At 39.8% G+C, this 27,553-nt stretch overlaps 1 protein-coding gene across 2 annotated transcripts; it reads left to right on the forward strand.

Annotated features, from left to right (window-relative positions):
• LOC124389862 (leucine-rich repeat-containing protein 15-like) lies at window positions 1-6,287 on the forward strand. 2 transcript variants are annotated; one of them, XM_046855419.1, is made up of 2 exons: window positions 1-110; window positions 4,300-6,287. In XM_046855419.1, exon 2 carries the CDS (start codon window positions 4,306-4,308, stop codon window positions 5,935-5,937), a length of 1,632 nt encoding a protein of 543 aa, XP_046711375.1. In that variant the 5' UTR covers window positions 1-110; window positions 4,300-4,305; the 3' UTR covers window positions 5,938-6,287. The 2 variants fall into 2 exon arrangements, with proteins under 2 accessions (XP_046711375.1, XP_046711367.1); XM_046855411.1 differs by lacking the exon at window positions 1-110 and adding an exon at window positions 3,228-3,310.
• Window positions 6,288-27,553: the final 21,266 nt, after the last annotated feature.

Consider the following 27,553-nt stretch of genomic DNA (forward strand, 5'->3'; position numbering starts at 1 on the left):
AATTAACCACGCCGACTGAGCGGGCAGACTTTGCATCTGAGCAACAGCTGGAATAGCAGCACTTTTTATGGATTTTTATCTTTTTTTGTTTCTTGTATGATCGATTCGAGGTGAGTCTCGTGCACACTTTGTTTTGTTCTTCGGTTTGTTGTTGTGAATGCTGATATTTATCGCAATTAAACACACGTTAATCTGCAACACTGAGAAAAGCACAGTGTCCTACACACTGTACAGTAAAAGATGTGTACAGAAGAAATGGAGGATATTAAGCAGAATTAAATGGTATTTTATCACCAAAACATGATTTTAACTTTATAAGAGCAGAATAAGGGACTACAGTACTGAAAGTCAAATGCGCTTCTTTTATTCTACGCTTTTTCACTGATAATCGCATTTAAAGTGATAAAAATCCTCCAAATTATATGAGAAATAAAAATAATTCAGTTCTGGGGATTTTGATTACAGATGTTATCATTAGCATATTGTCTTCGCTTTATTAAATGTACATATTTATATCCTCGACTGCTTTGAAATCAGTTTCAAGTCCGCTTTAATTCCTTTCTGAAGAAAAAACAAAGATCAAACTAAAGACTGAAAATAGATTGTTTAATTTTATCATGAGGAAGGAAATGGCTTGAGTGCAATCAAATTAGCGAAATTAGTTTCCTGTTTGCTAGACATGATTTACCATGGCAACGCTGAACTTGTTTTTACTGTAGTTCGTTTGAAAATTAGATGAAGAAAGTAGTAACATTGGAAGGTCATGAGTTCAAATCCTGCTGGGCCCTTGAGTGAGGCCCTTACCTCTAAACTGCTCAGTGTAGAAATGACAAATGTAAATAAAACTGGACAAGAGCTTCTGTCAGATGCTGTATTAAATTTAAAGTCAAGTCAAGAAGCTTTTCTTGTCATTTGAACCAAATATATCTGACGTAGTACACAGAGAAATGAGACAGAGTTTCTCCTGAACCCTGCTGGTGCATAAACAACATAGAGCTCCATCACACAAAATCTTTGGGCATACAAACTGATTGATGAAAGTGCTGGAGCTCCTACAGGAGACCATATTAACCTTCTCAATTTGCAAATTCTTTGGGAAAATAAGTAGTTTCTAAATCCAATAATTATTTATATCTGTTTAATCCGGGTGAATGTCATCCCAGTTGTCACCCACTGTGTTGTGTTGCGTTGAGTTCTATTCAGTTTGAGTTACAGTGAGGAAAATAAGTATTTGAACACCCTGCTATTTTGCAAGTTCTCCCACTTAGAAATCATGGAGGGGTCTAAGATTGTCATCGTAGGTGCATGTCCACTGTGAGACACATAATCTAAAAAAAAAAATCCAGAAATCACAATATATGATTTTTAAACTATTTATTTGTATGATACAGCTGCAAATAAGTATTTGAACACCTGTCTATCAGCTAGAATTCTGACCCTCAAAGACCTGTTAGACTGCCTTTAAAATGTCCACCTCCACTACATTTATTATCCTAAATTAGATGCACCTGTTTGAGGTCGTAAGCTGCATAAAGACACCTGTCCACCCCATACAATCAGTAAGAATCCAACTACTAACATGGCCAAGACCAAAGAGCTGTCCAAAGACACTAGAGACAAAATTGTACACCTCCACAAGGCTGGAAAGGGCTACGGGGAAATTGCCAAGCAGCTTGGTGAAAAAAGGTTCCACTGTTGGAGCAATCATTAGAAAATGGAAGAAGCTAAACATGACTGTCAATCTCCCTCGGACTGGGGCTCCATGCAAGATCTCACCTCGTGGGGTCTCAATGATCCTAAGGAAGATGAGAAATCAGCCCAGAACTACACGGGAGGAGATGGTCAATGACCTGAAAAGAGCTGGGACCACCGTTTCCAAGGTTACTGTTGGTAATACACTAAGACGTCATGGTTTGAAATCACGCATGGCACGGAAGGTTCCCCTGCTTAAACCAGCACATGTCCAGGCACGTCTTAAGTTTGACAATTTCCATTTGGATGATCCAGAGGAGTCATGGGAGAAGGTCATGTGGTCAGATGAGACCAAAATAGAACTTTTGGGTCATAATTCCACTAAACGTGTTTGGAGGAAGAAGAATGATGAGTACCATCCCAAGTACACCATCCCTACTGTGACGCTTGGGAGTGGTAGCATCATGCTTTGGGGGTGTTTTTCTGCACATGGGACAGGGCGACTGCACTGTATTAAGGAGAGGATGACCGGGGCCATGTATTGCGAGATTTTGGGGAACAACCTCCTTCCCTTAGTTAGAGCATTGAAGATGGGTCGAGGCTGGGTCTTCCAACATGACAATGACCCAAAGCACACAGCCAGGATAACCAAGGAGTGGCTCTGTAAGAAGCATATCAAGGTTCTGGCGTGGCCTAGCCAGTTTCCAGACCTAAACCCAATAGAGAATCTTTGGAGGGAGCTCAAACTCCGTGTTTCTCAGCGACAGGCCAGAAACCTGACTGATCTAGAGAAGATCTGTGTGGAGGAGTGGGCCAAAATCCCTCCTGCAGTGTGTGCAAACCTGGTGAAAAACTACAGGAAACGTTTGATCTCTGTAATTGCAAACAAAGGCTACTGTACCAAATATTAACATTGACTTTCTCAGGTGTTCAAATACTTATTTGCAGCTGTATCAAACAAATAAATAGTTAAAAAAATCATACATTGTGATTTCTGGATTTTTGTTTTAGATTATGTCTCTCACAGTGGACATGCACCTACGATGACAATTTCAGACCCCTCCATGATTTCTAAGTGGGAGAACTTGCAAAATAGCAGGGTGTTCAAATACTTATTTTCCTCACTGTATCATATAGAGTCTTCAACAAGGGACATTGATATATATTGTATATATGATACACAATGATGTGAAAATATTTGAACACCCTATGAAATCCTGTCTGTGTTTTAACATATTTGGACATATCAATATTTAATCTCAATTTTAACAATACTGAGAGATTCAAGTAATATAAACTTTTGAAATGAAGAAAATCATTTTCAGACTTTCTGTAATATGTACTTAAAAAAATTTTCTTGTGAGGAATAAATTTGAATATCCCCACATTTATTCTCACTTAAAATGGCTAAAATCACACACAGGTGTATCACATCAGGTACACATGATTAGAACATCGTTACTCAGCTTTCTGAAGGAGGCTTTAAGGTGCCCTATTTAAACCTCAGATATTTAGTTCGGTGTGCTCCTGACTGTTGAAATGGTCTTGAACACCATGGTGAGATCAAAAGAGCTGTCTGAGGCATTTAGAAAGATGATTGTAGCAGCTTATGAATCTGGTAAGGGATTTAAAAAGATTTTAAAATAATTTGATATCAGCCCTTCCACTGTCTGTAAAATAGTCTACAAGTGGAGGACATTCAAAACAACTGCCAACATGCCCAGGTCTGGCTGTCCAAGCAAGTTTATTCCCAGAGCAGACCACAAGATGCTAAAGTAGTCTCCAAAAACCTTAAAATGTAATGGTGGCACCTACAGCAGGCTCTTGCTACTGTTGATGTGAAAGTGCATGTCATGGTACATGTGCAAGTGGGAAACCTTTGCTCTCTAAGAAAAAAATGAAGGCCAGATTGAAGTTTGCCAGAGAGAACGTAGACAAAGACTAGGACTTCTGGAATAATGTTCTTTGGACAAATGAGTGTAAGATATAATGGTTTGGACACCGGAACAGAGGAGATGCAGCATCAAAACATCTCATAACTGAAAGAATTCTGGGTTGAGGAATGGGGCAAACTTTCCTCAGACCGATATCAGAGACTGGTATATGGCTACAAGGAACATCTCACTGAAGTTATTTCAGCCAAAGGGGTTAACACAAGCTATCGGGGGGTAGGGTGTCCTAACTTTTTCCTCAGTTAGAATATGCATTTTTGTTGATATCTATATAATGTACAATTATAGAAACATTACAGCAAATGTACACCACTGCAATTCACCAGTTCAAATATGACTTGAGTAAAAATCTTAGAGTATCTGATTTGAACAGTATTTGAGTATTTGACTCTTGAACATTCTCAACACCAAGGAACATGTTAATGAAAAGCCAAAAAGAGTTGATTTGAGAGTTTTTTTTAAATCTAAAATACAACCGAATGGTACACTTTAATACTACATTAACAAAGATCAACACAACTTTGCATGAAAAGCTTCCACAAGCGTCAATTGCTTATACATTTATAAAAACTGTATTTAGTTTAAACAATGTAGAGTAGAAACTGTCATTACCTTGGTTTTATATATATATAAACTGTTCCTTCTTCTTTTTCAGGACTTCATGGATCTTGTCCAGTTTCTAATCCTCTGCATTTGTGCTGTAAATGCAGTTGTTTCTGAATGTCCAAATCATTGCAGGTGCAATAAAACCAAAGTTTCCTGTACTGGAAATACAATTAGAGATTTTCCTTTCCCCATTCCCCCAAGAACAGAATCTTTAGAGATTACCCATACTAACATCACCTCACTTGAACCGGATCATTTTGAAGCATTCTATAAGAATCTTGCAGTGTTGAACATTACTGATGCAAGAATAACGGAGGTGCAACCTCACACCTTTAACCAGACGCACAACCTACTCAGCTTAACACTTTCAACAACCAATCTATCTTCTTTACCCCCATCCCTCTTTACTCCTCTTCAAAACCTGAAAACCTTAGACCTGAGCAAAAATAAGCTGACTTCTATTCCAGAGGAGGCGTTTCAGGGTCTGACTCGCCTGGGGACCCTTATATTGGAGGAAAACAGCATCACAATTCTGCACCCAGGGACCTTTCGTGGACTTCGAAATCTAAAGGTCTTGTTCCTAAAACAGAACAAACTGAAGGTGATTCCACGTCATATTTTTGACCCCCCGGTGACCCTGAAGGAATTGCATCTGCAGAACAATGTCATCAGGGAGATACCTGATGAACTTTTCACCAATCAGCAGAAGCTGGAAAAGCTCTATCTGCAGAACAATGTCCTCACGCAGATACCTGCTGAACTTTTCACCAATCAAAAGAAGCTGAAAGAGCTCGATCTCTCCAACAATTTGCTAACTGTTCTTCCTAAAGGTATCTTCCTGAACTTGCCGAGTCTACAGAATATCTCACTTTTTAACAACCAGCTGCACACACTGTCTCCCAACACCTTCGGCCCCATGCCCATGCTCCAGAAGCTAAGTCTAAATGACAATAAGTTAACTCACCTTGAGGACAATGTGTTCAGCAATTTGACTCAGTTAAAAATTCTAGAGATCAACAGGAATCAGCTCTCGTACATCTCCCCTGGTGCCTTCAATGGATTGATTGAGCTGAAAGAAATTTCTTTACAAACTAACAACCTGATGAGCCTTGGGGAAGGAGTGTTTAGAGGTCTTAATAATTTGGCTAAAATATCCTTGAGTAACAACCATATGCAGAACCTTACTGGGAAGCTCCTCTATGGTGTCTTTCACTTAACCACAGTGGAGCTTCAGAATAATTCTCTACTCTATTTACCAGAAGACCTTTTAGTTTCGCTAACCAACGCTCAAAATCTAGTGCTGTCTCAAAATCCCTATAGGTGTAACCATAAAATTTTACCCTTTCGAGACTGGCTAGTAAAGCACCAAGATAAAGTACCCAGTGCCTCCAGCATCAAGTGCTTCACTCCCTCCTGGTTGATGAACATCAGTATTATAAACCTTAAAAATGATCAGTTACTAAAACCTTCCCAAATTTCTCCTACTCCTCTGTCTTTATACTCCTCCACCACCGTACCTGCAGATCACACCACATCTGTCTGGGAGAACAAAGACCATACAGACGATCGACGCAAAACACACAGAATCATTATTGCTTTGGTTTGTGCTGCAGTTATTGTGACTATCGGCCTCTGTGCTGTTTGCTGGATCAGAAACAAATCACAGTTTGTTCGTGGTCTTTTATAACCATTTTCCAAGACTTAATTAACCCACATTTCTCTATTTCTATTATTATCAACTTCTCATTCACCACCACCATCTTCTAACCAAACCTGTGACGTAAGTTCTTCCCCAGTTTGTAACATCATGGTGGTGTAAGCTGTCCATATGTATTAGCAAAATAATCAATCTTCTCACATGATATCATCAATGTAGATAACACACTGTACTTGCAATACTGTTGGATAAACTATTAATCAGCACTGAGCACTGAAACAGTGAATCAACTAACATTCATTAATTCACTGTATTTCACATAATATATATTATTCATTCATTTGCAATTGCTCTTGCTGTTTTGCATACACACATACACACACACACACACACACACACACACACATATATATATATATATATATATATATATATATATATATATATATATATATAAAATCTTATATTTCAGAAGTTTACTGAATTATATGAGTATAGCAGTTGAAGGTTAAAGACTTTGCTCAGGGCAAAGCCCCATCATCTTTCCTCTTACATTACATCAGTTTTCATTCTTCTCATCCCCAGGCTCTTGCTTCTTATTTCACCTTGATTGGCAACACTATTTAAGTTTTAGATTTCTAGTCTCTACCATAGTCTCATTTACAGTCTATATTATTTCCTTTTGGTTTTTTTTGGTTCTTTTTTGGTTCTTCTGTTTCCTCTTTTAAGCTGTTGTTTCTGGATCTTTCACAATATTATTCCACACCTTAATGGTTTTGCCTGTGAAATATGTGACACTAAAATTAGACATTATATGAGCACATTTGTGGACACCTGAAAGTAAGATTGGATGAAGGAAGAAAATGCACAATTTTTTATAAATGAAGCAAGAAACTGCACTTTTTTTTTTAAGTGGTTGAAATGAAGATTTTTCGTTCATGATATTTTTTTAGAGATATCAATCAGTGATTAAGTGTTGAGTCTTCTCAGATAAACTGAGTTGATTAAGCAAAATAGTCTTGTTTTCAAAACGCTAATAGGAACATTAGAGCCATAATAAATCATAGCAGGTTGGTATATAACAATGGTTATACAGTATATTAAGAAATGTGACTGTTAAACCTTTGATTTCTATACTGCTTTTTTTATGTACAAAGATTTTTAAATGTATCCCAAATGAGCAGGCCAGTTGTCAAGGAAGAAAACTTCAAGGGTATCGTATTCATCTGGATAAACAGGATACAGTGATTATAAGACATTGCTTATCCTCAAGTGTGTACTTTAGAGTCGAGCACATTGCATATGAGTCTTTGCGAGTCATTTTCGATTTAATTTAAGAGATGACGTAACTCTGGAGGATTGAGTTGTCTCCGAGAATGATTAGTTCATACTGTGTGGAAAGACTCAGAAGGTGACCTAATCATTTCATGCATAGCGTCCACTACAGTGGACAGATATTTATAAGCTATTTGAACCAGTTAAGTTGCAGTATCATGACCACCATGTCCCAAACTCTCAAAACGTTGTTCATGATTCCATTTAACTGTTGTCTTTGTATCTCTTTGTTGTTTTGAGATATTGTATCATACATTCAAAATGGAAGATGGAAGAGGAGTGCAGTAAGTGATTTGTTCATATTGTGGAGAACAACCTTTTACTGAGCAACTCAAGAACTTTGATAAAGGATTTGGACTGTAATTAATATCAACAGTCTACTACAACAGCTCAGGACTACAGTTTGGATAAAAAATTCTGCATTTAATCATCTGTCATTGAACAGGTTCCCTTTTGAGTTTCTTCAAAGGTGTCCTCATTAAGTCTCAGGGAGTTTATCCTTGCCTCGTTCGCCACTGGCTCGCTCATTAAGGATGAACTTAAAATGATAAAGAACGAGCGTCTAGGCACTAAACGTATCATTTTATCAATGTAACCTTTTAACCGGTTTATCGCTGTAAAGCTGCTTTGGGTCAATGCCCATTATTTGCTATACAAATAAAAATAAATTGATTTGAATAGTTTCCTGGTGAATGATTAATGAATATTTTCTTTTTCTAATAATTTGTCTTTGGCTGCATTGTCATTTTTTTCTTATTGGGAATTTTATCCCAAATTAAAACACTTTATTTTTATTTAGCTCAAGTGAAACAAATCAATGAAATGACTTGAATAAATATTTGTTCACTTTAAGACCCAATCAGTAAAAATGATCCGAGCATAAAAGTGAAGCTGAAAAGACTTTGCCGCCCTCTAGTGGCTGACTGCATTACAGTTTCAGCCGTCAAAGTCCCAGTTGACCTTATCTCTCCATATACACATTGTATGGACAAATGTTTTGGTACATCTGACTTTTTCTTTTAGCCATATATAGTTCTAAACCAAACTGTTCCCAAAAAGTCACTTGAACAAGGACAAAATCCTGTTTCTGCACAACAATGCTTCTGTTCACAAAGCCAGCTCCATAAAAATTTGGGTTGGAATGAAAGAACTCCTGCTGTAGAGCAGACACCGAATCTTTAGAATTCAAATAATTTAGATCTTTAGAACATTCTAAAGATTCGGTGACTGCCCTCTAGTGAAATTCTATGACAAAAGCAGTCGGATCTGTTCACTGAGTGTTTCAGAAGGATTTAAATCCATAAACGAACGTATTTCTCTTCAAGAAGAGATCTTTAAAAAGAAGCACATAACAGTGTTATGTTCAGGTGTCCACAAACTTCTGTTTGTAAAGTTTAATTAGCGTTAAACTTTTTTTTTTCGCGATTTATTAGCTTTTGGTGGAAAGTTCTTGTCTGTTGTATTTTCAAGTTGAGACCAGTAATGGGACGTTTATGAACAATTAGTTTGTTCTGAATTAATCTTTAATGTGACTTGGAAAAACAAGTCGTCTCAGAAAATAATTTGTTCATTTTCTACTGGATGCGTATGAGCAAAGCATTGCAAAAATCTCTGTAGATTTGTTGGTAAACACTCTTAACGGAATGTTCCTCTGTTAGGTTTCTGTTTTTTTTTTTTGTGTGTGTGTGTTATTCAACTGTGTTGGTAGGAGAATGCTGAAGATGGAGCCACCAGGCAGGAGTAAAATAGGAAAGCCAAAAAGGAGGTTTAAAGCTGTGGTGAGTGTCTAAGGTAGATATGTGGTGACCACTAGGATGTGCTGTTGAAATATACATCATATGTTGATTTCATATAAAAGGAGCCCCATGTCTTTATTTTTAATTTTAACAGGTTATGGGCCCAAAATAGTTAATCAAGCAGAGCCGTCTTTATTTTCTTTAATTTTCACCCACACACTCGCGGTTTGGGACGCCTCTCCTTCCCGACGTTCGCCAGCAGTCCCTCCCAGATCAGCACAAGCAATTGACCTATTGCTGGGAACGACATATCCCCAGGGTCGCCTCTATCACTTGACTAGTTCTGAAAGAGAGGCTATGTCTGATTACATCCGGGAGTCCCTCACATCTGGTATCATCCGCTCTTCCTCCTCCCCGGCTGGGGCAGGTTTATTTTTTGTGGAAAAGAAGGATAAGAGACTACGCCAGTGCATTGACTACTGGAGACTTAACTCCATCACCATTAAGAATTGGTACCCCTTGCCCTTGATGTCTTCAGCCTTTGAGCTCCTCCAGTGGGCCACCATCTTTACCAAGCTAGGCCTCCGCAAGGCTTACCACCTCGTACACATCTGTAGGGGGACGAATGGAAGACAGGCCACTATGAGTACTTAATCATGCCGTTTGGCCTCACTAATGCCCCAGCAGACTTCGTTTTTGTGCTTGTCTACCTGGACGAAATTTTAATCTACTCACGCTCCCTGGAAGAACACCACTGCCATGTACGCGCTGTGCTCACCAATCTACTTCGGAGCCAGTTGTATGTGAAGGCAGAGAAATGTGAGTTTCATGTGTCCGGCACATCATTCCTGGGCTTCATCTTATCTGCGGGAAATGTGCAGATGGATCCTGCCCGGATCCTCACCGTGGAGGAGTGGTCCAAACCTGAAAATAGCAAACAACTGCAGAGGTTCCTTGGCTTTGCGAACTTCTACCACAAGTTCATCTGCAGTTTTAGCACCATCGCTGCCTCCCTACACTGACTCACCTCCACTCATCAGTCATTCTTTTGGAATCCTGAGGCGGAACAGGCCTTTCTGGAACTCAACAGCCGGTTCACCTCTGCACCTATCCTTACTCTGCCTGACCCTTCCTGGCAATTTATTGTTGAGGCTGATGCCTCCGACAAGGGTTTGGGGGCCGTCCTGTCTCAGAGAGGAGCCACTGACAACTGCCTCCATCAATGTGCCTTCTTCTCAAGCCGACTAAATCCCGCAGAACAGAACTACTCCATCGGGGACCGCGAGCTCGGATCCAAGATGGCGGCGTGGCAGTAGCTCGCAGCGGCCTCTCCGGATCCAAAAATGGTGCTTTCACCATATTTAGCCAGACCTATTACAATACATGGACACCAGAGTCAGCTGTGTTCATGTGTACGACCACCAGACACTGCTACAGTACAGGCATCATGCAACCAATAATCTGCATCATGATATTATCAACAACCTTCGCGACCTCGGCTTGCTGCGACCTCCGCCACAAAGACCAGGCTCCCAGCCCTCTGTGTTACCTGATGCCGGTGGCCGGGAGAGGGGACATTGAAAGCGCTGTTCGAGGAAGCGGAAGCGCGGCAAGCGGGCGGGTGTCCATGCTAGGCTAAATGCTAACCCTAGGCGGCCGGCACTCCCGTCTATTCATCTTTCCAACGTCTGCTCCCTGGACAATAAACTGGATTATATCCGACTCCTGCAAACCACACGGCGAGAGTTTAGAGACTGTTGCGTCTTTTGTTTTCACGGAGACGTGGCTCAGCGTCAGAGTTCCGGAAGCCGCCATCCAGCTAGACAGGCTAACCGTGTTTCGAGCCGACAAAAACGCAGCTCTGTGCGGTAAGACTCGCGGTGGTGCCGTGTGTGTTTATATCAAAACGGAATGGTGTAAGAACTCTGATCTCGTTTCATGCTACTGCTCATCGCTAGTGGAGTTTGTGACTGTTAGATGTAGACCATTTTATCTGCCACGAGAATTCACAACTGTTTACATCGTCGGAGTGTACATGCCTCCCAGCGCTAATGCTAAGGAGGCACTGTCTGAACTCTATGGTGCTATTAGCAACCTGCAGAATGCTCACCCCGACGGATTGTTTATTATCGCCGGAGATTTCAACCATGTGAATCTCAGGACTGTGCTTCCTAAACTCCATTAGCATGTGGACTTTGCAACGAGAGGAGCGAACACGCTGGTTCTTGTTTACACAAACATCCCCGGCACGTATCATGCGGAGCCCTGCCCCTATCTCGGATACTCAGACCACTGCTTTGTTATGTTAATTCCAGCATACAGACCGCTCATCAGATGCTCTAAACCGGTTCTGAAACAGGTGAAAACCTGGCCAGAAGGAGGTACTTCTGCTCTTCAGGACTATTTTGAGTGCACTGCCTGGGACATATTTAGAGAGGCTGCAACCGACGGCGATTCCATCAACTTGGAGGAGTACACGTCAACAGTGACCAGCTACATCAGCAAGTGCGTTGATTATGTGACTATCTCCAAGACCATCACTACACGCTCCAACCAGAAGCTGTGGATGACTGCAAATGTGCGTGTGCTGTTAAAACAAAGAGACTCTGCCTTCAGGTCAGGGGACAAGGCGGCCTTAAAAACAGCAAGGGCCAAACTGTCTCATGCCATCAGAGAGGCGAAGCACACACACACGAAGAAAATCCACAACCACTTCCAGGACAGTGGAGACACTCGGCGCATGTGGCAGGGCATCCAGGCGATCATGAATTACAAGACAACATCACCTGCTTGTGACCGTGACGCCTCCCTCCCAGATGCGCTGAACGACTTCTATGCCCGGTTTGAGGTACAGAACAACGTGAAGGCGAGAAAGACCATCCCTCCTCCCACTGACCAGGTGCTCTGTCTAACCACAGCTGAAGTGAGGAAAACTCTATCCAGAGTTAACCCACGGAAGTCTGCTGGTCCTGACAACATTCCTGGCAGAGTGCTTAGGGAATGTGCAGAACAATTAGCAGATGTCTTCACTGACATCTTCAACATCTCCCTGAGCAGTAACGTTGTTCCCACGTGCCTCAAGACAACGACCATCGTTCCTGTGCCAAAGAAATCGACTGTCTCCTGCCTCAATGACTATCGTCCCGTCGCGCTCACACCCATCGTGATGAAGTGCTTCAATGAGGCACATTAAGACACATCTTCCGCCCTCCCTGGACCCCATGCAGTTTGCGTATCATCCAAACCATTCCACGGACGATGCCATCTCCACAACCCTCCAGCTGGCCCTCACCCACCTGGATAACAAGGCCTCATATGTTCGAATGCTGTTTATTGACTTCAGCTCAGCATTCAACACAATCATTCCTCAGCACCTGATTGTGAAGTTGAGCCTACTGGTCCTGAACACCTCTCTTTGCAACTGGATCCGGGACTTCCTGACTGGGAGACCCCAGTCAGTCCGGATCGGGAACAGCATCTCCAGCACCACCACACTGAACACTGAGGCCCCTCAGGGCTGTCTGCTCAGCCCACTGCTGTTCACTCTGCTGACTAACGACTGTGTAGCAATGTACAGCTTGAACCACATCGTCAAGTTTGCCGATGACACGACCGTGGTGGGTCTAATCAGCGAGAATGACGAGTCAGCATATAGAGAGGAGATGCAACGGTTAACTGCCTGGTGTGGAGCCAACAACCTGTCTCTGAACGTGGACAAAAATGAAAGAGATGGTTGTTGACTTTAGGAGAGGACAGAGCGACCAATCTCCACTGATTATTGATGGATCCTCAGTGAAGATCGTCAAGAGCACCAAATTCCTTGGTGTTCATCTGGCAGACAACCTCATCTGATCACTTCACGAAGAAAGCCCAGCAGCGTCTCTACTTTCTGAGAAGGCTGAGGAAAGCTCATCTCTCTCCCCCATCCTGTCCATGTTCTACAGGGGGACCATTGAGAGCATCCTAAACAGCTGCATCACTGCCTGGTTTGGGAATTGCACCGTCTCGGATCGCAATACCCTACAGAGGATAGTGAGGACAGCTGAGAAGATCATCGGAGTCTCTCTCCCCTCTATCATGGACATTTACACTACATGCTGCATCTGCAAAGCACACAGCATTGTGGACGACCACACACACCCGTCACACACACTCTTTACACTCCTGCCATCAGGAAAACAGATCCGAAGCATTCGGGCCGCCACATCAAGACTGTGCAACAGTTTCTTTCCCCAAGCCATCAGGCTTCTGAATACACAGAAATGAAACAGGACACACACATACACACACTCACTAAATGTGTGTACTGAACTGTACAACCTGGACTAAACACTTAACACACACTCATCCCAATCCATTCCACAACCATTCATTTATTTATTATGTATTATACTCGACCGTACTACACTCCTTAACTGCTGTTTTTTTGCACATTTATCACTATTATACTGTTTACATGCTGTTTTTGCACCTTTGACCAGATTATAGTATAATGTTTACATGCTGTCTTTGCACCTCTTGACTGCTGCTGTTCTTTTGCACTACTTTGTTCTGTATGTTCTGTTTATATCTACTCCCAGTTATAGTTTTTATATTTTACATTTCACCTCGCACAGTACCGTATAATTTGATTTTACAGTAGGTTTACTAGTCGGCGCTATATTGGTTTTTTGTCTTGTCTTGTGTTGTCTTGTGTTTTCTGTCTGCACTGTCTGTCTGTACTGTTTTTTTGTCTTCACTGTTTGCACTAGGTTGCACTCGATGCACTTTATGTAGCTTGTGTTGTGTTGTAGCTTTATGTTGTCTAGTGTAGCACCAGGGTTCTGGAGGAACGTTGTCTCGTTTTTACTGTGTACTGTGTACCACTGTGTATAGTAGAAATGACAATAAAAGCCTCTTGACTTGACTTGACTTGAGCTACTGGCAGTCAAGCTGGTGCTTGAATGGCAGCTTTGGTTGGAGGGCGTCAAACATCCATTCATTGTGTGGACGGACCACCGCAACCTGGAGTATCTACGAGCAGCCAATCGTCTCATCCCCCGGCAGGCCAGGTGGGGGCTATTTTTTTAACGATTTTGCTTTACCCTGTCCTACCATCCAAAAATAGTTCCCGTGACGAGGAGGGAGGGGAAGAACCGAGCCACATCCTTCTTCTGTCAGTTTCCGTCTGAGGCCATCGCTTGGACATTGAACGCAAGATGCACAGAGCCACTGCGAGAGAAGAGAGAAGACTCTATGTTCCAGACCAGCTCCGTTCTCTGGTCCTCCAGTGGTGCCACAGCTCTCGACTTTTCTGCCACCCCTTGCACCTTGGTCCACCTGCAGCAATGTTTTTCATGGCCCACTATTAAGGAAGATGTTCACTAGTTTGTGGATTCCTGTCCTATTTGAGCCCAGCACAAGAGCCCTAGAAACTCACTCGCAGGACTCCTTCATCCACTTCCCATTCCCCATAAACCCTGGTCCCATATAGCCTTAGGTTTTGTTTTACCGATCTACCCCCCTCAGCTGGCCATACCACTATTCTCTCAGTAATAAATCGGTTTTCCAAGTTGGCCCACTTCATACCTCTTGATCCATGGTCTCCCAAATAATATAGTTTTTACGCCTTCACTGTGCACCGTCTCCTGTGCTCAAGATGCCAAGGAAGGGCCTTACAATACCTTGTGAACTGGAAAGGCTACGGTCTTGAGGAACGCTAATGGGTACTTGCACGTCACATTTTTCCTGTTCTTTTTGAGACATTCCTGCCCCTCGTTTTTTGCTTCTTTTGTTTCAGTTTTGGATCTTCCACTTTTTTCTAGGATTCGCATTTTTCCACCTATCACGTTTGTTTGTTTTTGATTTTTCAAAACTCCCACTGGTTCTCTCACTTGGCCCTATCCCCACGTAGTGTACTAGTAAGTTTTCGGACGCTTTGTTTCTGTTTTTTTCTTACGTGGACAATCCAGCCTGTGGTCGTAAGATTTTGGACACTTTGGTTTTGTGTTTTTTCATACGTGGATTATTCAGCCTGTGGTCATATGTTTTTGGACTCTTTGGTTTTTTGCTTTTTATTCTACTAGGACTAATAGCTATATAAGTCCTATACACCTTGCTGGCGTCCTGCACTTGAGTCCAACTACCTGCATCATAACAATTATATTGGATTGATAGTGAGCTATGCACTATTCATAGTTTCTGACAAATCTGGATTGTGGAGCAACCTGTCATATGTGTAATAACAAGAAACAATTTGTTGAATTTGATGGCCTAAAGTATCCACAAGAAGTTACATTGGGAGATCATTATTCTGTTGAAGCAACAGGATGTGGAATTGATCGGCTAAAAATGACACTGACTGATGATAAGACAAAGTATTATAAGCTGAATAATATGTTGTATGTTCATGTGATACAATTTACTGAGTGTGACGAAAGCAACACAGTCTGGAAAAATAGGTCAAGTTCATGTTACATCACAGAAGTAAATCAAAAGCTGATTGCTACTGCAACAAAAGATGGCAGTCTCTATTATGTGTACTGTAGAAAAAGTGAACAGATGCATGTAATAGAAAATGTGAACGTGTATAAAGATACTAAGAACCAGATCTTGCATAGACGGTATGGCCACCTCATTGGCACACACAACATTTAAACAGGCTGCATAATGAGTGTCTATTTGATGGTTTTGATCTTGATGTGTCAAAAGACATAGACTTTTGTGATTCATGTGCTTATGAAAAACATAATCGCAGTAAGTGCGATTCACATGATCATAAAAGAACTGTTAAACCACTCGACCTAGTGCACAGTAATGGATGCAAAGTCCTTAAGTGTGTCTGAAAACTTTCAATGAAAATACTCATTATGTGTGGGTGCATGTTATTCAGTGGAAAGGTGAAGTTTTTCAGTTTCAGTTTTTCAAGTTTATAGAATGGAATACAATGGCAGAAAAAATCCAAGACAGCTGAAAGCCTTATACACAGACAAGGGTTGATCATATCATCAGAGTTAAAAAAATTTCCTACAAAATGACATTCGACATGAACACACAGTGTCAAAATCTCCCGAATTAAATGGAGTAGCTGAAAAAATGAAGAAAACACTGATGAAGACCGTGAGATCAATGTTAACTGATGTAAAGCTATCCACAAAAGTCCTGAACAGAAGCACTCTCAACAGCTGTGTATCTGAGAAACAGAAGTCAAACAAAAACTGTAAAGGGTATGAATCCTTTTGAAGCCTGGACAGGTGAGAAACCAAATGTGTGTCAGAGACTTGGATGTAACTGGTTGCGTGAGGGACTGGATAGGAGGAACCGAATGCAGGATGCACACAGGTAGTAAGGAAAAAACAGGCTTTAATGGGGCACAGGCAAAAACACAGTCTAATAAACAGTCCAGGGTCAAAACATAGACGCGGCAAAAAATGCCAAGATGGCCGCCAATCCGGAATTGCTCACCACGTTCCCGGAAGATCCTGACACGGCATATACAGTGGTCCCCTGGTTATCGAACTTTAATTTGTCTCTTAAAACCGTTCGAAATCCGAAATGTTCGAAAACCGGACCTAATTATCCCATAATAAATAATGGAAAACCAAATAATCCGTTTCCGAACTCCAACAATACCCAATAATTACCAATTTTTTCCTGTTTTTAGCCGTATTAATACTGTCAGGAATCCCCCTGCCACTCCCCCTTCGGTGCTGTTATACTTCGGTGCTTCAGGGAATGCCCTGTTCCTTCGCTCATGCATGCCCCGCCCACATTGAGCTCATCGCAATCGGGCTTCCTCCGTAAAGCACCGTGGATATTATTTATGTGTTGGCTCAGTAAAAAAGTATAAATTAACAACTTTACAAGAGTAAGAAACAAAATGTTTGCTGAACTTACCGCTAAATATCACTAATATTGTTTACAAACAGAAGATGCGATAGATGCTTACTCAGCGATGGTTGAAGCGGAAGCAGTTTCTTTCCCTAGCGCTGGGTTGGGCAGTGTGGGTGGCGCTCGATAACTGGAACTTTGTTCGTTCACCGGACCCAAATTTTGTTCGGAAAACTGTTCGCTAACCGGAATGTTCGATATACGAGCCGTTCAATTAACCAGGGGAACCACTGTATTTAAATGCACTGTATGTGCACAAATACCCAATGATGAGCGAAAACACTGGATCCCACAGCAAAGAAGTGCATTTTTCTGGGGTATTGGACAGAAACAAAACTCTATGATTCAAACTCTATCAACTCTATCAACTCTATGATTCAAAACTTGCAAAAGTGTTCTACAGTCGAGATGTGACATTTAATAAATCCGAATATGCAATTGAGAAGGAGCCTGACACAAATAAGGAAGGTGTCGTCAAACAATATGTGGAGCTTGATTGTCAAAAACCAGACAGTGTGAACTCAACTTTACTGGAGATTCAAAGACCAGAAAGAGTGAGAAAACCACCAGATAAATATGGAGAATGGGTGACAGTCTCTAATAACCAGGCAACTGAACCAAAGACTGTAAAATATATTTTGTCACTGTATGCAAATGATGTTTGGAATCTGGTCAAACTGCCAAAAGGTCAAAAAGCAGTAGTCAGTAAATGGGTGTTCAAGGTCAATGTTGATGCTGATGAAACATTTGAAAGGCACAAAGCCCGTTTAATCGCATACGGGTTCGCTCAAAAGTTTGGGGCAGACTATGATGAGACATATTTGAGACAATAATTGTTCTGGCTGTACAACATGGACCAAAGCTGCAAACAGCCTTTCTAAATGGAGAACTAAAAGAAGAAGTATATTGCTGTTTATTGCTGTATATTGCTCATTATTGCTGTGTACGACATTTTCTTGGCTAAATTCAGTGGTAAACAAATCATGGAAGTGAAACAAATGATTGCAAAACACTGTCAGAAAAAAGACAGGTAAGAATACCCACTTTCTTGAAGTAGAAATCCAACACATGCAAATAATGTGTTGGAGAAATTTGGAATGGAAAACTCAAAGCCAATAAGCACACCAGTAGACATCAGCACGAAACTTCAAACGTCAAACACACTAATGAAATAGAAGCAGTGGATCAAAAAAAAATTCAGTATGCTGTAGACCAGACATTGCTTACGAAGTAAACAATGTTGCAAGATTTTGTGCGAAACTGACAAAGCAACATTATTCAGCTGTAAAATATGTCACGAGATATTTAAATGGCACCTTTGATACAGCAAAGACACGCCAAAGGACTGTATTGGTTTTTCACATGATTGAGCTGGAGACCAGGATGATCGCAAGTCTATGTCAGGATACATTTTTCAAATCAGTGGAACAGCCGTAAGTTGTAGAAGCAAGAAACAGGCATGTGCAGCTCTCTCAACTGCTGAAACGGAGTACATGGCATTGGCGAGTGAAGCTCAAGAAGAATTCTGAATGTGACAATTGATGACAGATCAAAGGTCGCACAAGCAGGACCAACAATGATGTTTGAGGATAATCAGTCTGATAGTCAGTCAGATAATCATACCAATTAATTCAGAGAAAAATTGCTGATGAAGTTGTAGATTTTAAGTATTGCAACACTGATAACATGGTTGCTGACATGTTTCTGAAAAAGAAAGATGGCTGGAGTAAAACCAGTTAATTGATCATTCAGTTTACGAGTAAGAAGGAGTGTGGGAAAGCACTCTTGACTGAATGTTCCACTGTTAGTTTTTTTTTTTGTGCTTGTTATTAAATAGTGTTTTATGTAGATAATATGTGCGACCACTAGGAGGTGCTGTTGATGAAAAATACATCGTATGTTGATTTCTTGTATTGATATTATCTGTCGGTTTTATCTGAGTTTTTTTTTAGTTAAAAGTTTGTTAGCAGTCTGAGTCAAAAATAGCTTTAACATTTCAGCAAGATTATGTACAGGAAACCGGATTGAGTAGCTCGACTCTTTTAAACCGAGTCGTTCATCAATTTTTATCACCTGACTCACTTACAAGAAGTATGATAGTCACGTGACAAAAGAACAAAAGACATGGACGAGAAGATGTGAAAGGTGAAGCTACACATACTGTTTATCATAATTTAGCTGCATTGTCATATTGGCATTATTGGAACTAGATACAAAGCAGGTGTATGTATACGTTTTGGAGGATCTGGTTATTGAAAAGGTACCATTTTATTTTATTTCTGATCAGAAGAACTAAATGACTAAAGAAAAAACAAACAAAAAACCAATGGGACTGCAATGAATGGACATTTGGTGCCACCCAGGTGAGGATGGGTTCCCTTTTGAGTCCTACCATCACATTTCCTTGCCATATTCGCCACTGGCTCGTTATAGAACCTTATAACCTGTTTATCTGTGTAAAGCTACTTTGAGAAAATGTCCATTGTAAAAAGCGCTATACAAATAAAAAAAGAATTGAACTAAATTCTAATAACCAATTTACTGAAATGATCTGATCTTCGCATCACTAGTTGAGACACATTGAAGGATCTTTAATCAGCCACTTGGTGTCAGTGTTGCTGCAATAATGACACACTGGAAACGGTTTAGGAACGTCTCTTTATTATATAACATACTAACTGGGGTTACTGTAAACGGTGACATTCAAGAACCATGAAAATGGTGTTGGATTATATTACAGTAATCAGTACTACAATTACAAAACTCTATTAAATGAATATGATGAGGATGGTTCCTCACCTGGTTCTTCTCAAAGACCCTTATATCATCTCAGGGAGTTTTTTTCTCATCACTGTCATCATTGGCTTGCTCATTAGGGATAAAATTAACGAATTGAAAATGTATTATATTATCTATCTATCTATCTATCTATCTATCTATCTATCTATCTATCTATCTATCTATCTATCTATCTATCTATCTAATATTGAAGCACTTCTTCAGAAAAGTCACTCAAGGGTAAAAGGAAAGTTGTAGCTCAGTGGTTAATGCTCTGGGTTACTGACAGGAAGGTTTGGGTTTCAATCCCCAGTGCCGCCAATCTGCTGCTCTCAGGTCCTTCAGCAAGGCCCTTCACCCTCTGTGTTCCAGGGGTGCTGTATCATGTCTGACCTTAGCTTCTTGACATCGCTGGGGTATGTAAAGAAAGAATTTCCCTATGCTGTAATGTAACATGACAAGTATAAAATACCTTTAACATGATTCACATCACATGACAATGCTGGGTTTCACACAATCTTTCAACATGTAGTGCATGACATTTCTTTTTTTAATCCACTTTTTATGTTTAATTTTAAATTTTTTATCTTTTTTTTTACATCTGTGAATTGTCATGTAATTGAATCCAGCATTATTCACCTGACTCCACAGCATAACCTGATGACACACACCTTTTATCCCTCTCACACTCGATTAAATTTATTCCAAAAAAATTATGATCATATCAAATGTATGTAGTTATTTTTTCCCCATCTTAAGATTCATTACAAGAGTAAAAATGTGTGAAGGAAACCAGAGATGAAAGTTTCAGAAATCATCACCAGGTGGAGAATGTATTTTACATCACTGACTCACAAATCATCCTCAAGATGAATAATATCAAAAATATCATGTTCACACTGTCATTCAGCTTCCAAAGTGCGACAAGTGTTTACATTTGAATGTTTGGAAATAATTTTGTTTTTAAATATGTAAACTATAAAATCCTCTTAGTGCCTGACACCTGCAGGGGACGGAGGATCTGCTGATCCACTGAAAAATAAAAGACTTTTATCCCTTTCATGAATAAATTATACATTATTATCCAGATGGTTATTATTATATTAAATCACTAATTTCATTTCATAAATTTTATACAAATTTATTTGATGTTTTTTTCTGAAATAACAGGAAATCAGGAAACTAAAATATTGTTAAAAAATACATTAAAAACACAAGTAAAAGAATTAAATATAATACTTGTTTTTTCTTTTGATTAAAAAGACCATTATATACATAAAGCTTATGTGGCATTATATACTCAATGGCATGTACATACCAGAAATATATACTGTATATATATATATATATATATATATATATATATATATAGAGAGAGAGAGAGAGAGAGAGACAGACAGACAGACAGACAGACAGACAGACAGACAGACAGACAGACAGACAGACAGACAGAGAGAGACAGACAGACAGACAGACAGACAGACAGAGAGAAAGAGTCAAGTTTGTTTAGTCTTTTATGTATGTTTAATTGTATCTATGCAACTTGGTCATGTAATGTAATTTAGATTTCCTTTGATTAAACACATCTGTAAATGCCCAGATGTTCCACTTTATTTTCAGTTTCATTTCTCCATACATTCAGCGGTAAAACTTTGCCATACCTCTTGTAAATCTTGTCAAAGATGTTCTTCACTAGCTGGAGATTTCTTTCTTGTGATCCAGTTCATCCCAGAGCAGTTCAGCAGGATTTAGGAGCCGTGCCTGGGCAGGTCAGTCCATGATTGATATCACTCCAGACTTTTGTTTGTTTGATGTCTGTGTTGCTCTGTAAATAACGCTTACAGAGCTCGGACGTACGCTTCGGCTCATCGTCTTGTTGAACGGTGAAGTCGGTCCCAATGAGCCGCAGTCCAGAAGGAATTACATGCTTTTGAAATATGGAATGGTTGCCATGTTGGGTACTTTTACCCGGAATAAAACTTCAACCTTCAAATCTTCTCTCCTGTTCTCCTTATACAAGTTCTTCTGTCAGAAACAATAAATGTCTAATGGACTCTACAGAACATTTTTTACTCGTTCACTACATTTCATTTAATGCAAAAGCCATAAGACTCAGAATCAGCATCAGTATTTAATAATTATGTACATTCTTCAAACAGCTCAATACTACGAGTTATGTATATAGTGCCTTTTGTAAGTAAGATGATAGATAGATAGATAGATAGATAGATAGATAGATAGATAGATAGATAGATAGATAGATAGATAGATAGATAGATAGATAGATAGATAGATTGATGAGTATCATATTTTCACTTTAGTTAAAAAAGGTGAATTATATTTTATTCTATTTTAATATGGAGCTTGGGGGAGAAGGAGTAGGCGTGTGCAACATTTGCAATGAAAATACTGACTGAATACTGAATCAGATCAATTCCATGGGGTTGAATATTTTTGTATGTATGTATTTATATATGTATAAAGTTATTTAAACATTAAAGGCTGTATGTTGAGTTATTTTTAGAGGACAGTAAATCTGTACTGCTACACAAACTGCACATTGACTACACTATAATATATCCAAGATTCATTTCTATAGTATTGTTCCTTGAGAAAATATACTTAAATGGTTAGTGGGAGCGATTAGATACTGTGTGTATATATATATATATATATATATATATATTTTTTTTTTTTTTTTTTTTTTTTTGAAAAAAATGTTGTTCATGTGTTTTTGTGTTTCATGAAGTTATGGGAAAGAGTAGTGGAAGCCAGGTTGAGAGAAGAGGTGACCATCTGTGAGCAACAGTATGGTTTCATGCCGAGGAAGAGCACCACAGATGCCTTATTTGCTTTGAGAATGTTGATGGAGAAGTATAGAGAAGGACAGAAGGAATTGCATTGTGTATTTGTGGATTTAGAGAAAGCCTACGACAGGGTGCCAAGAGAGGAGTTGTGGTATTGTATGAGAAAGTCAGGTGTGTCAGAGAAGTATGTGAGGGTGGTGCAGGACATGTATGAGGACAGTGTGACAGCAGTGAAGTGTGCAGTAGGTACGACAGACTGGTTTGGGGTGAAGGTTGGACTGCATCAAGGATCGGCCCTGAGCCCTTTTCTGTTTGCAGTGGTGATGGACAGGTTGATGGACGAGGTCAGACAGGAGTCTCCCTGGACTATGATGTTTGCGGATGATATTGTGATTTGTTGTGAGAGTAGGGAGCAGATTGAGAAGAGCCTGGAGAGGTGGAGATATGCGCTGGAGAGAAGGGGAATGAAAGTCAGTAGGAGTAAGACAGAGTACATGTGTGTGAATGAGAGGGAGGGCAGTGGAGTGGTGCGGTTGCAGGGAGAAGAGCTTCAGAAGGTGGAGGAATTCAGGTACCTGGGGTCAACAGTGCAAAGTAATGGAGAGTGTGTTAGAGAAGTGAAGAAAAGAGTGCAGGCAGGGTGGAGTGGGTGGAGAAGAGTGACAGGAGTGATTTGTGATAGTAGGGTATCTGCAAAATGAAAGGGAAAGTTTATAGGACTGTGGTGAGACCTGCGATGTTGTATGGATTAGAGACAGTGGCATTGAGTAAAAGACAGGAGGTGGAGCTGGAGGTAGCAGAGCTGAAGATGTTGAGATGTTCATTGGGAGTGACGAGGATGGATAAGATTAGAAATGAGTTTATTAGAGGGACAGCGCATGTAGGACGTTTTGGTGACAAGGTGAGGGAGGCGAGATTGAGATGGTTTGGACATGTGCAGAGGAGGGACATAAATTATATTGGTAGAAGAATGCTGAGGATGGAGCCACCAGGTAGGAGGAAAAGAGGAAGGCCAAGAAGGAGGTTCATGGATGTGGTGAGGGAAGACATGCAGGTAGTTGGTGTAAAAGAGGCAGATGTAGAGGACAGGGTGGTATGGAGACGGATGATCCGCTGTGGCGACCCCTAATGGGAGCAGCCGAAAGAAGAAGAAGAAGAAGAAGAATGTGTTTTTGTGTTTACAGGTAATACTTGTATGAAGCGTGAGCATGACAGTGTTTAAGGTAACAGGGTGGAAATACTGATGCAGGATTATCTCTGATGTCAGCAAAAGCAGTAATGGTGACTGTGAAAAATATAAACAAGAAAAACAAGAACGAAAAAAAATGCAACTTGAACTGCAAATGAATTATGAAGTCTTAATACAAAATAAATCGATGTGATGTGACAATAGAATCATATTGTGATCAGTGAACATTTTATGGTGTGCGTAGTAGCCGCAAACATTTTGAAAACCACCAAACAGAACATTTCTGATATGATGCAACGCCTCGGAAAACACAGTGTATGTCATCATCTAAAGCATATCGCTCAGGAACTACCTTTAAAATATCTAAGATGCTTTTTAAGATCGGTTTAATATTTTAATTGTATCGCCAGACCCTAGCATAAAAGTAGAAGTATGTAATGGAAAGTAATATTGTTAGACAAAAAAAAGACAAATAAATGACATTATAAACAACGATTAACAGTACAGAGCTGAAGTTAAAGGCTACCATTAGGCTGGTTGTTTCAGCAATGGTTTAATGAGCATACATAATTATTTCTGAGCCTCTTTAGTAGAATACAACTAAAGAATGCAGGACATTTACAGGCAGTATTGAAAACAGCTTCTATAGGCAAAAATGCCAAGTATTTAGTGAGATCTCCCTTATATATAGGAAGTATAGTGTGATATAGTATATAGTATGAGTATAATGAATGTCACGGTGTGTGTGTGTGTGTGTGTGTGTGTGTGTGTGTGTGTCTGTGTCTGTGTATTATTTTTTCGTTATTTTTATAGTTTGAATGAAAAAACTTCATACTTTGAATAATAAGATTAAGTAATAATAATAATAATAATAATAATAATAATACCAACAATGGAACCATGGAAATGTCAGATTCTTATTCTCTGTATGTTTTTATGTGCAACATCAGGAAAACACATTATATAACATAATGACATGGTAAATTAGTATATATATTTATTCAAAATGTAAAAATAAATAATAAATAAATGAAAATAGTAAATAAAGATAAAATAGTAATGTAAAAGCAGTCTAATCTGTGCATTACTGTGAATATGAGATATTTTTCTCCAGGATTAAACACAACAGACGACCCAAAAATTACCCACAGAATCTAAGTGATCAGGACTCATTGAGATGTTTATTTTGGTGTGAAGAAAGCCATAATCTCCTATCCAGCAGTGTTGATGAGAGCTGTTATTCAGTAGTCATGGGGAATCCTACGCCATGCCGCATATTTCATCCAGGCCTCCTGAACTGAAAAGAAACGAACGTTCCAGCACATCGGCCGCTTATATTTTGTGATGCAAATGACGAGCACAATGAGGCATCCAGAGATCCACAGGCCAAATTGATTAATTAAATTATTTCTGGTGTGTAAGGTCTGGTGTAGGAGGATATTGAAAACAGAGTGTCTGTGAATAAAAACATCAAGAAATAAACCTGATAAAATAGAGGATAAATGAAAGATAAGCACGATTAGCAAAACGTCATGTTTACAGATGTTCAATTGCTAAAAATTTTTTAAAAGGCTAACATTCTGAATAAAATTCACAAAATGATACCAGTTCAGTAGTTTGTGCACTCCTTTGGAAATGTGCTATGAATAGTGTCTAAAAACCTGCATGTCCATCCAGCAAATAAACAAACAAACAAGCAAACAAACAAATAATTCCTTCTGGCATTTCAATAAATAAGCACATGAATCCATAAAGTATGCAAATAAATAAATGAAAAATAAATTGATTAATTTGTGAATTTTTTTTTATTTTATATCATTTTTGTATTCATTTCGTAATTTAAATAATAAATTAATTAATCCATAAAGCATGCAAATAAACAAATAAATAAACAATGAAACAAATAAATATTTAATCCAGTATTTTAATAAATAAATTAACAAACAACAGAGTCTATCAAGCATGCAAATGAATAAACAAAAAACAAAAGCAATAAACAAATAAATAAATAAATCCAGTACATAAATTGGGAAAGGGAAAGTGGTAACTATCTATCAATATAAGTTATATATAAGTTGCTCTTTTGCTTGATAGATAGATAGATAGATAGATAGATAGATAGATAGATAGATAGATAGATAGATAGATAGATAGATAGATAGATGATTTAAACCACTGAAGACTTTCTGGCTTGCGACAAAATACATGTTAACTTATCATTACATTTTCAAAGCATTGCCAAAAATCTTCTGTCCATGCCAAGATTGAAGATATTGAAGAGACATCATCAAGAGACAGAGACGTCATGAAACACACTCAAGGGAGACAGAATTCGAGAATGGTGTTAGGTCGATCTCAGTATTGAACCTGTCCTGCTTTTAACACTTAAGCTATTTAATTTAATGCCTGCCTAATTAACCAATTTACACTGCTAACTCTGATCCCCTGAGGAGAGGTTAAGGAGCAGGCACAGGAGCATGAGCAGGGCCTCCTTCTGGCTCTTCGCCACCCTGTCTCAGAGCCTAAAGACTAATTGAGTTATCATATCAACAAATCTCTCATCAGGGGTCCATGCCTGACACCGGCAGAAAGAGAGGCCAGCCAACGACTAATTTCCGGCAGCAGGACGCTGCAGCTCGCCTGCTAGGAGGCACGAGGTGTACCTGCAATCTCCTCTCGAGCTCTACTCTCTATCGATCTGTCTCTCTATGTGTCCCACTGAGAAAGATCTCATGCTGAGGAACCACAGCCTGACGTGTTCACACCAGAGGGGGGGGCTTGATGGTGTCCGTGATGAGTATTTCGGATCTGAAGCGCGCACAAAGAGGCAGTGAGCACAATGCAGTGGCCATGCTGGGCTCTGAGAGGAACACAGGGACCCCCTGGAGTCCAGAGAGGGGACTCGGGGTCAGGGGTTTTAGGGCTGAAGTGGTGCATCTCCGAGAAGGTTAATGTACTGGTAATGTGGGGTCAGAGGACAGACGGTGCGCCTGTACATCACTCATGACAGCGGCTCACAGCGGTAACCAAGGAAATAGGCTCTCGTGAGGAAGACTTTGAAGGTTTTTACGAGGGTTTTTGTTACGTTTTTTTCTCAATTTTCTCAGAAAAAGACATCATTGGAAGAAAAATCTGATAAACAAATTAGTTAACGTGGGTGTTCATAAGGCTGCATAAGCCCTTCGTGACACGAACACGTGTCAAATCAGTTTCCAACAAGTGTCATCGTCTAAAGCAGTGGTCCCCAGTGGTCCGTGGGTCAATTGTTACCAGGCTGCACAGAAAGTATACATAATTTAAATTTTTTCCTTTTGATTTATTATCTGATTCTGAACGATGTTTTATTTTGGAAAATGACCGGATTCTCTCCTCCACATCTGTCTATGACTCACTCTTGATGCATGTCATGATGCCTCGGTCACATGTCTTACCTCCATCCGCTACCTTCTTAAAGGGGCTCCGGCCGCTAACACATTATACATTACCGTTAAATTCAAACCCCCAAGCGAGCAAAATGAACAAACAACAACACGGTGGATTCACGTTTATTATTATATTTAAAAAATATGATTTTATTTTGTTGTATTTATCCACCACACCTTAAAGACCGGTCCATGAAAATATTGTCTGACATTAATCCGGTCCGTGGCACAAAAAAGGTTGGGGACCACTGATCTAATGAACTAATAAGGACACGTTTTCAAAATTAGAGTCAAGCGACATAAAGTTATAACATTGTGCTATAACTCCTTGTTGAATGTTGACATTAGAATATCATGACAACTGATTTTTGTTGCGCTTCTGTCATGTCTCAGATACATTACGGTGATCGCATAATGCATTTCTGAGTTAATGAACAACACAGATCGTTAGAGTCTCATAACATTGTTATACCTATTCCTCAACCAGAGGTGAAAAGAATACTTGAAAAT

The sequence above is a fragment of the Silurus meridionalis genome, chromosome 1 (assembly GCF_014805685.1).
Source record: "Silurus meridionalis isolate SWU-2019-XX chromosome 1, ASM1480568v1, whole genome shotgun sequence".
NCBI lineage: Eukaryota > Metazoa > Chordata > Actinopteri > Siluriformes > Siluridae > Silurus > Silurus meridionalis.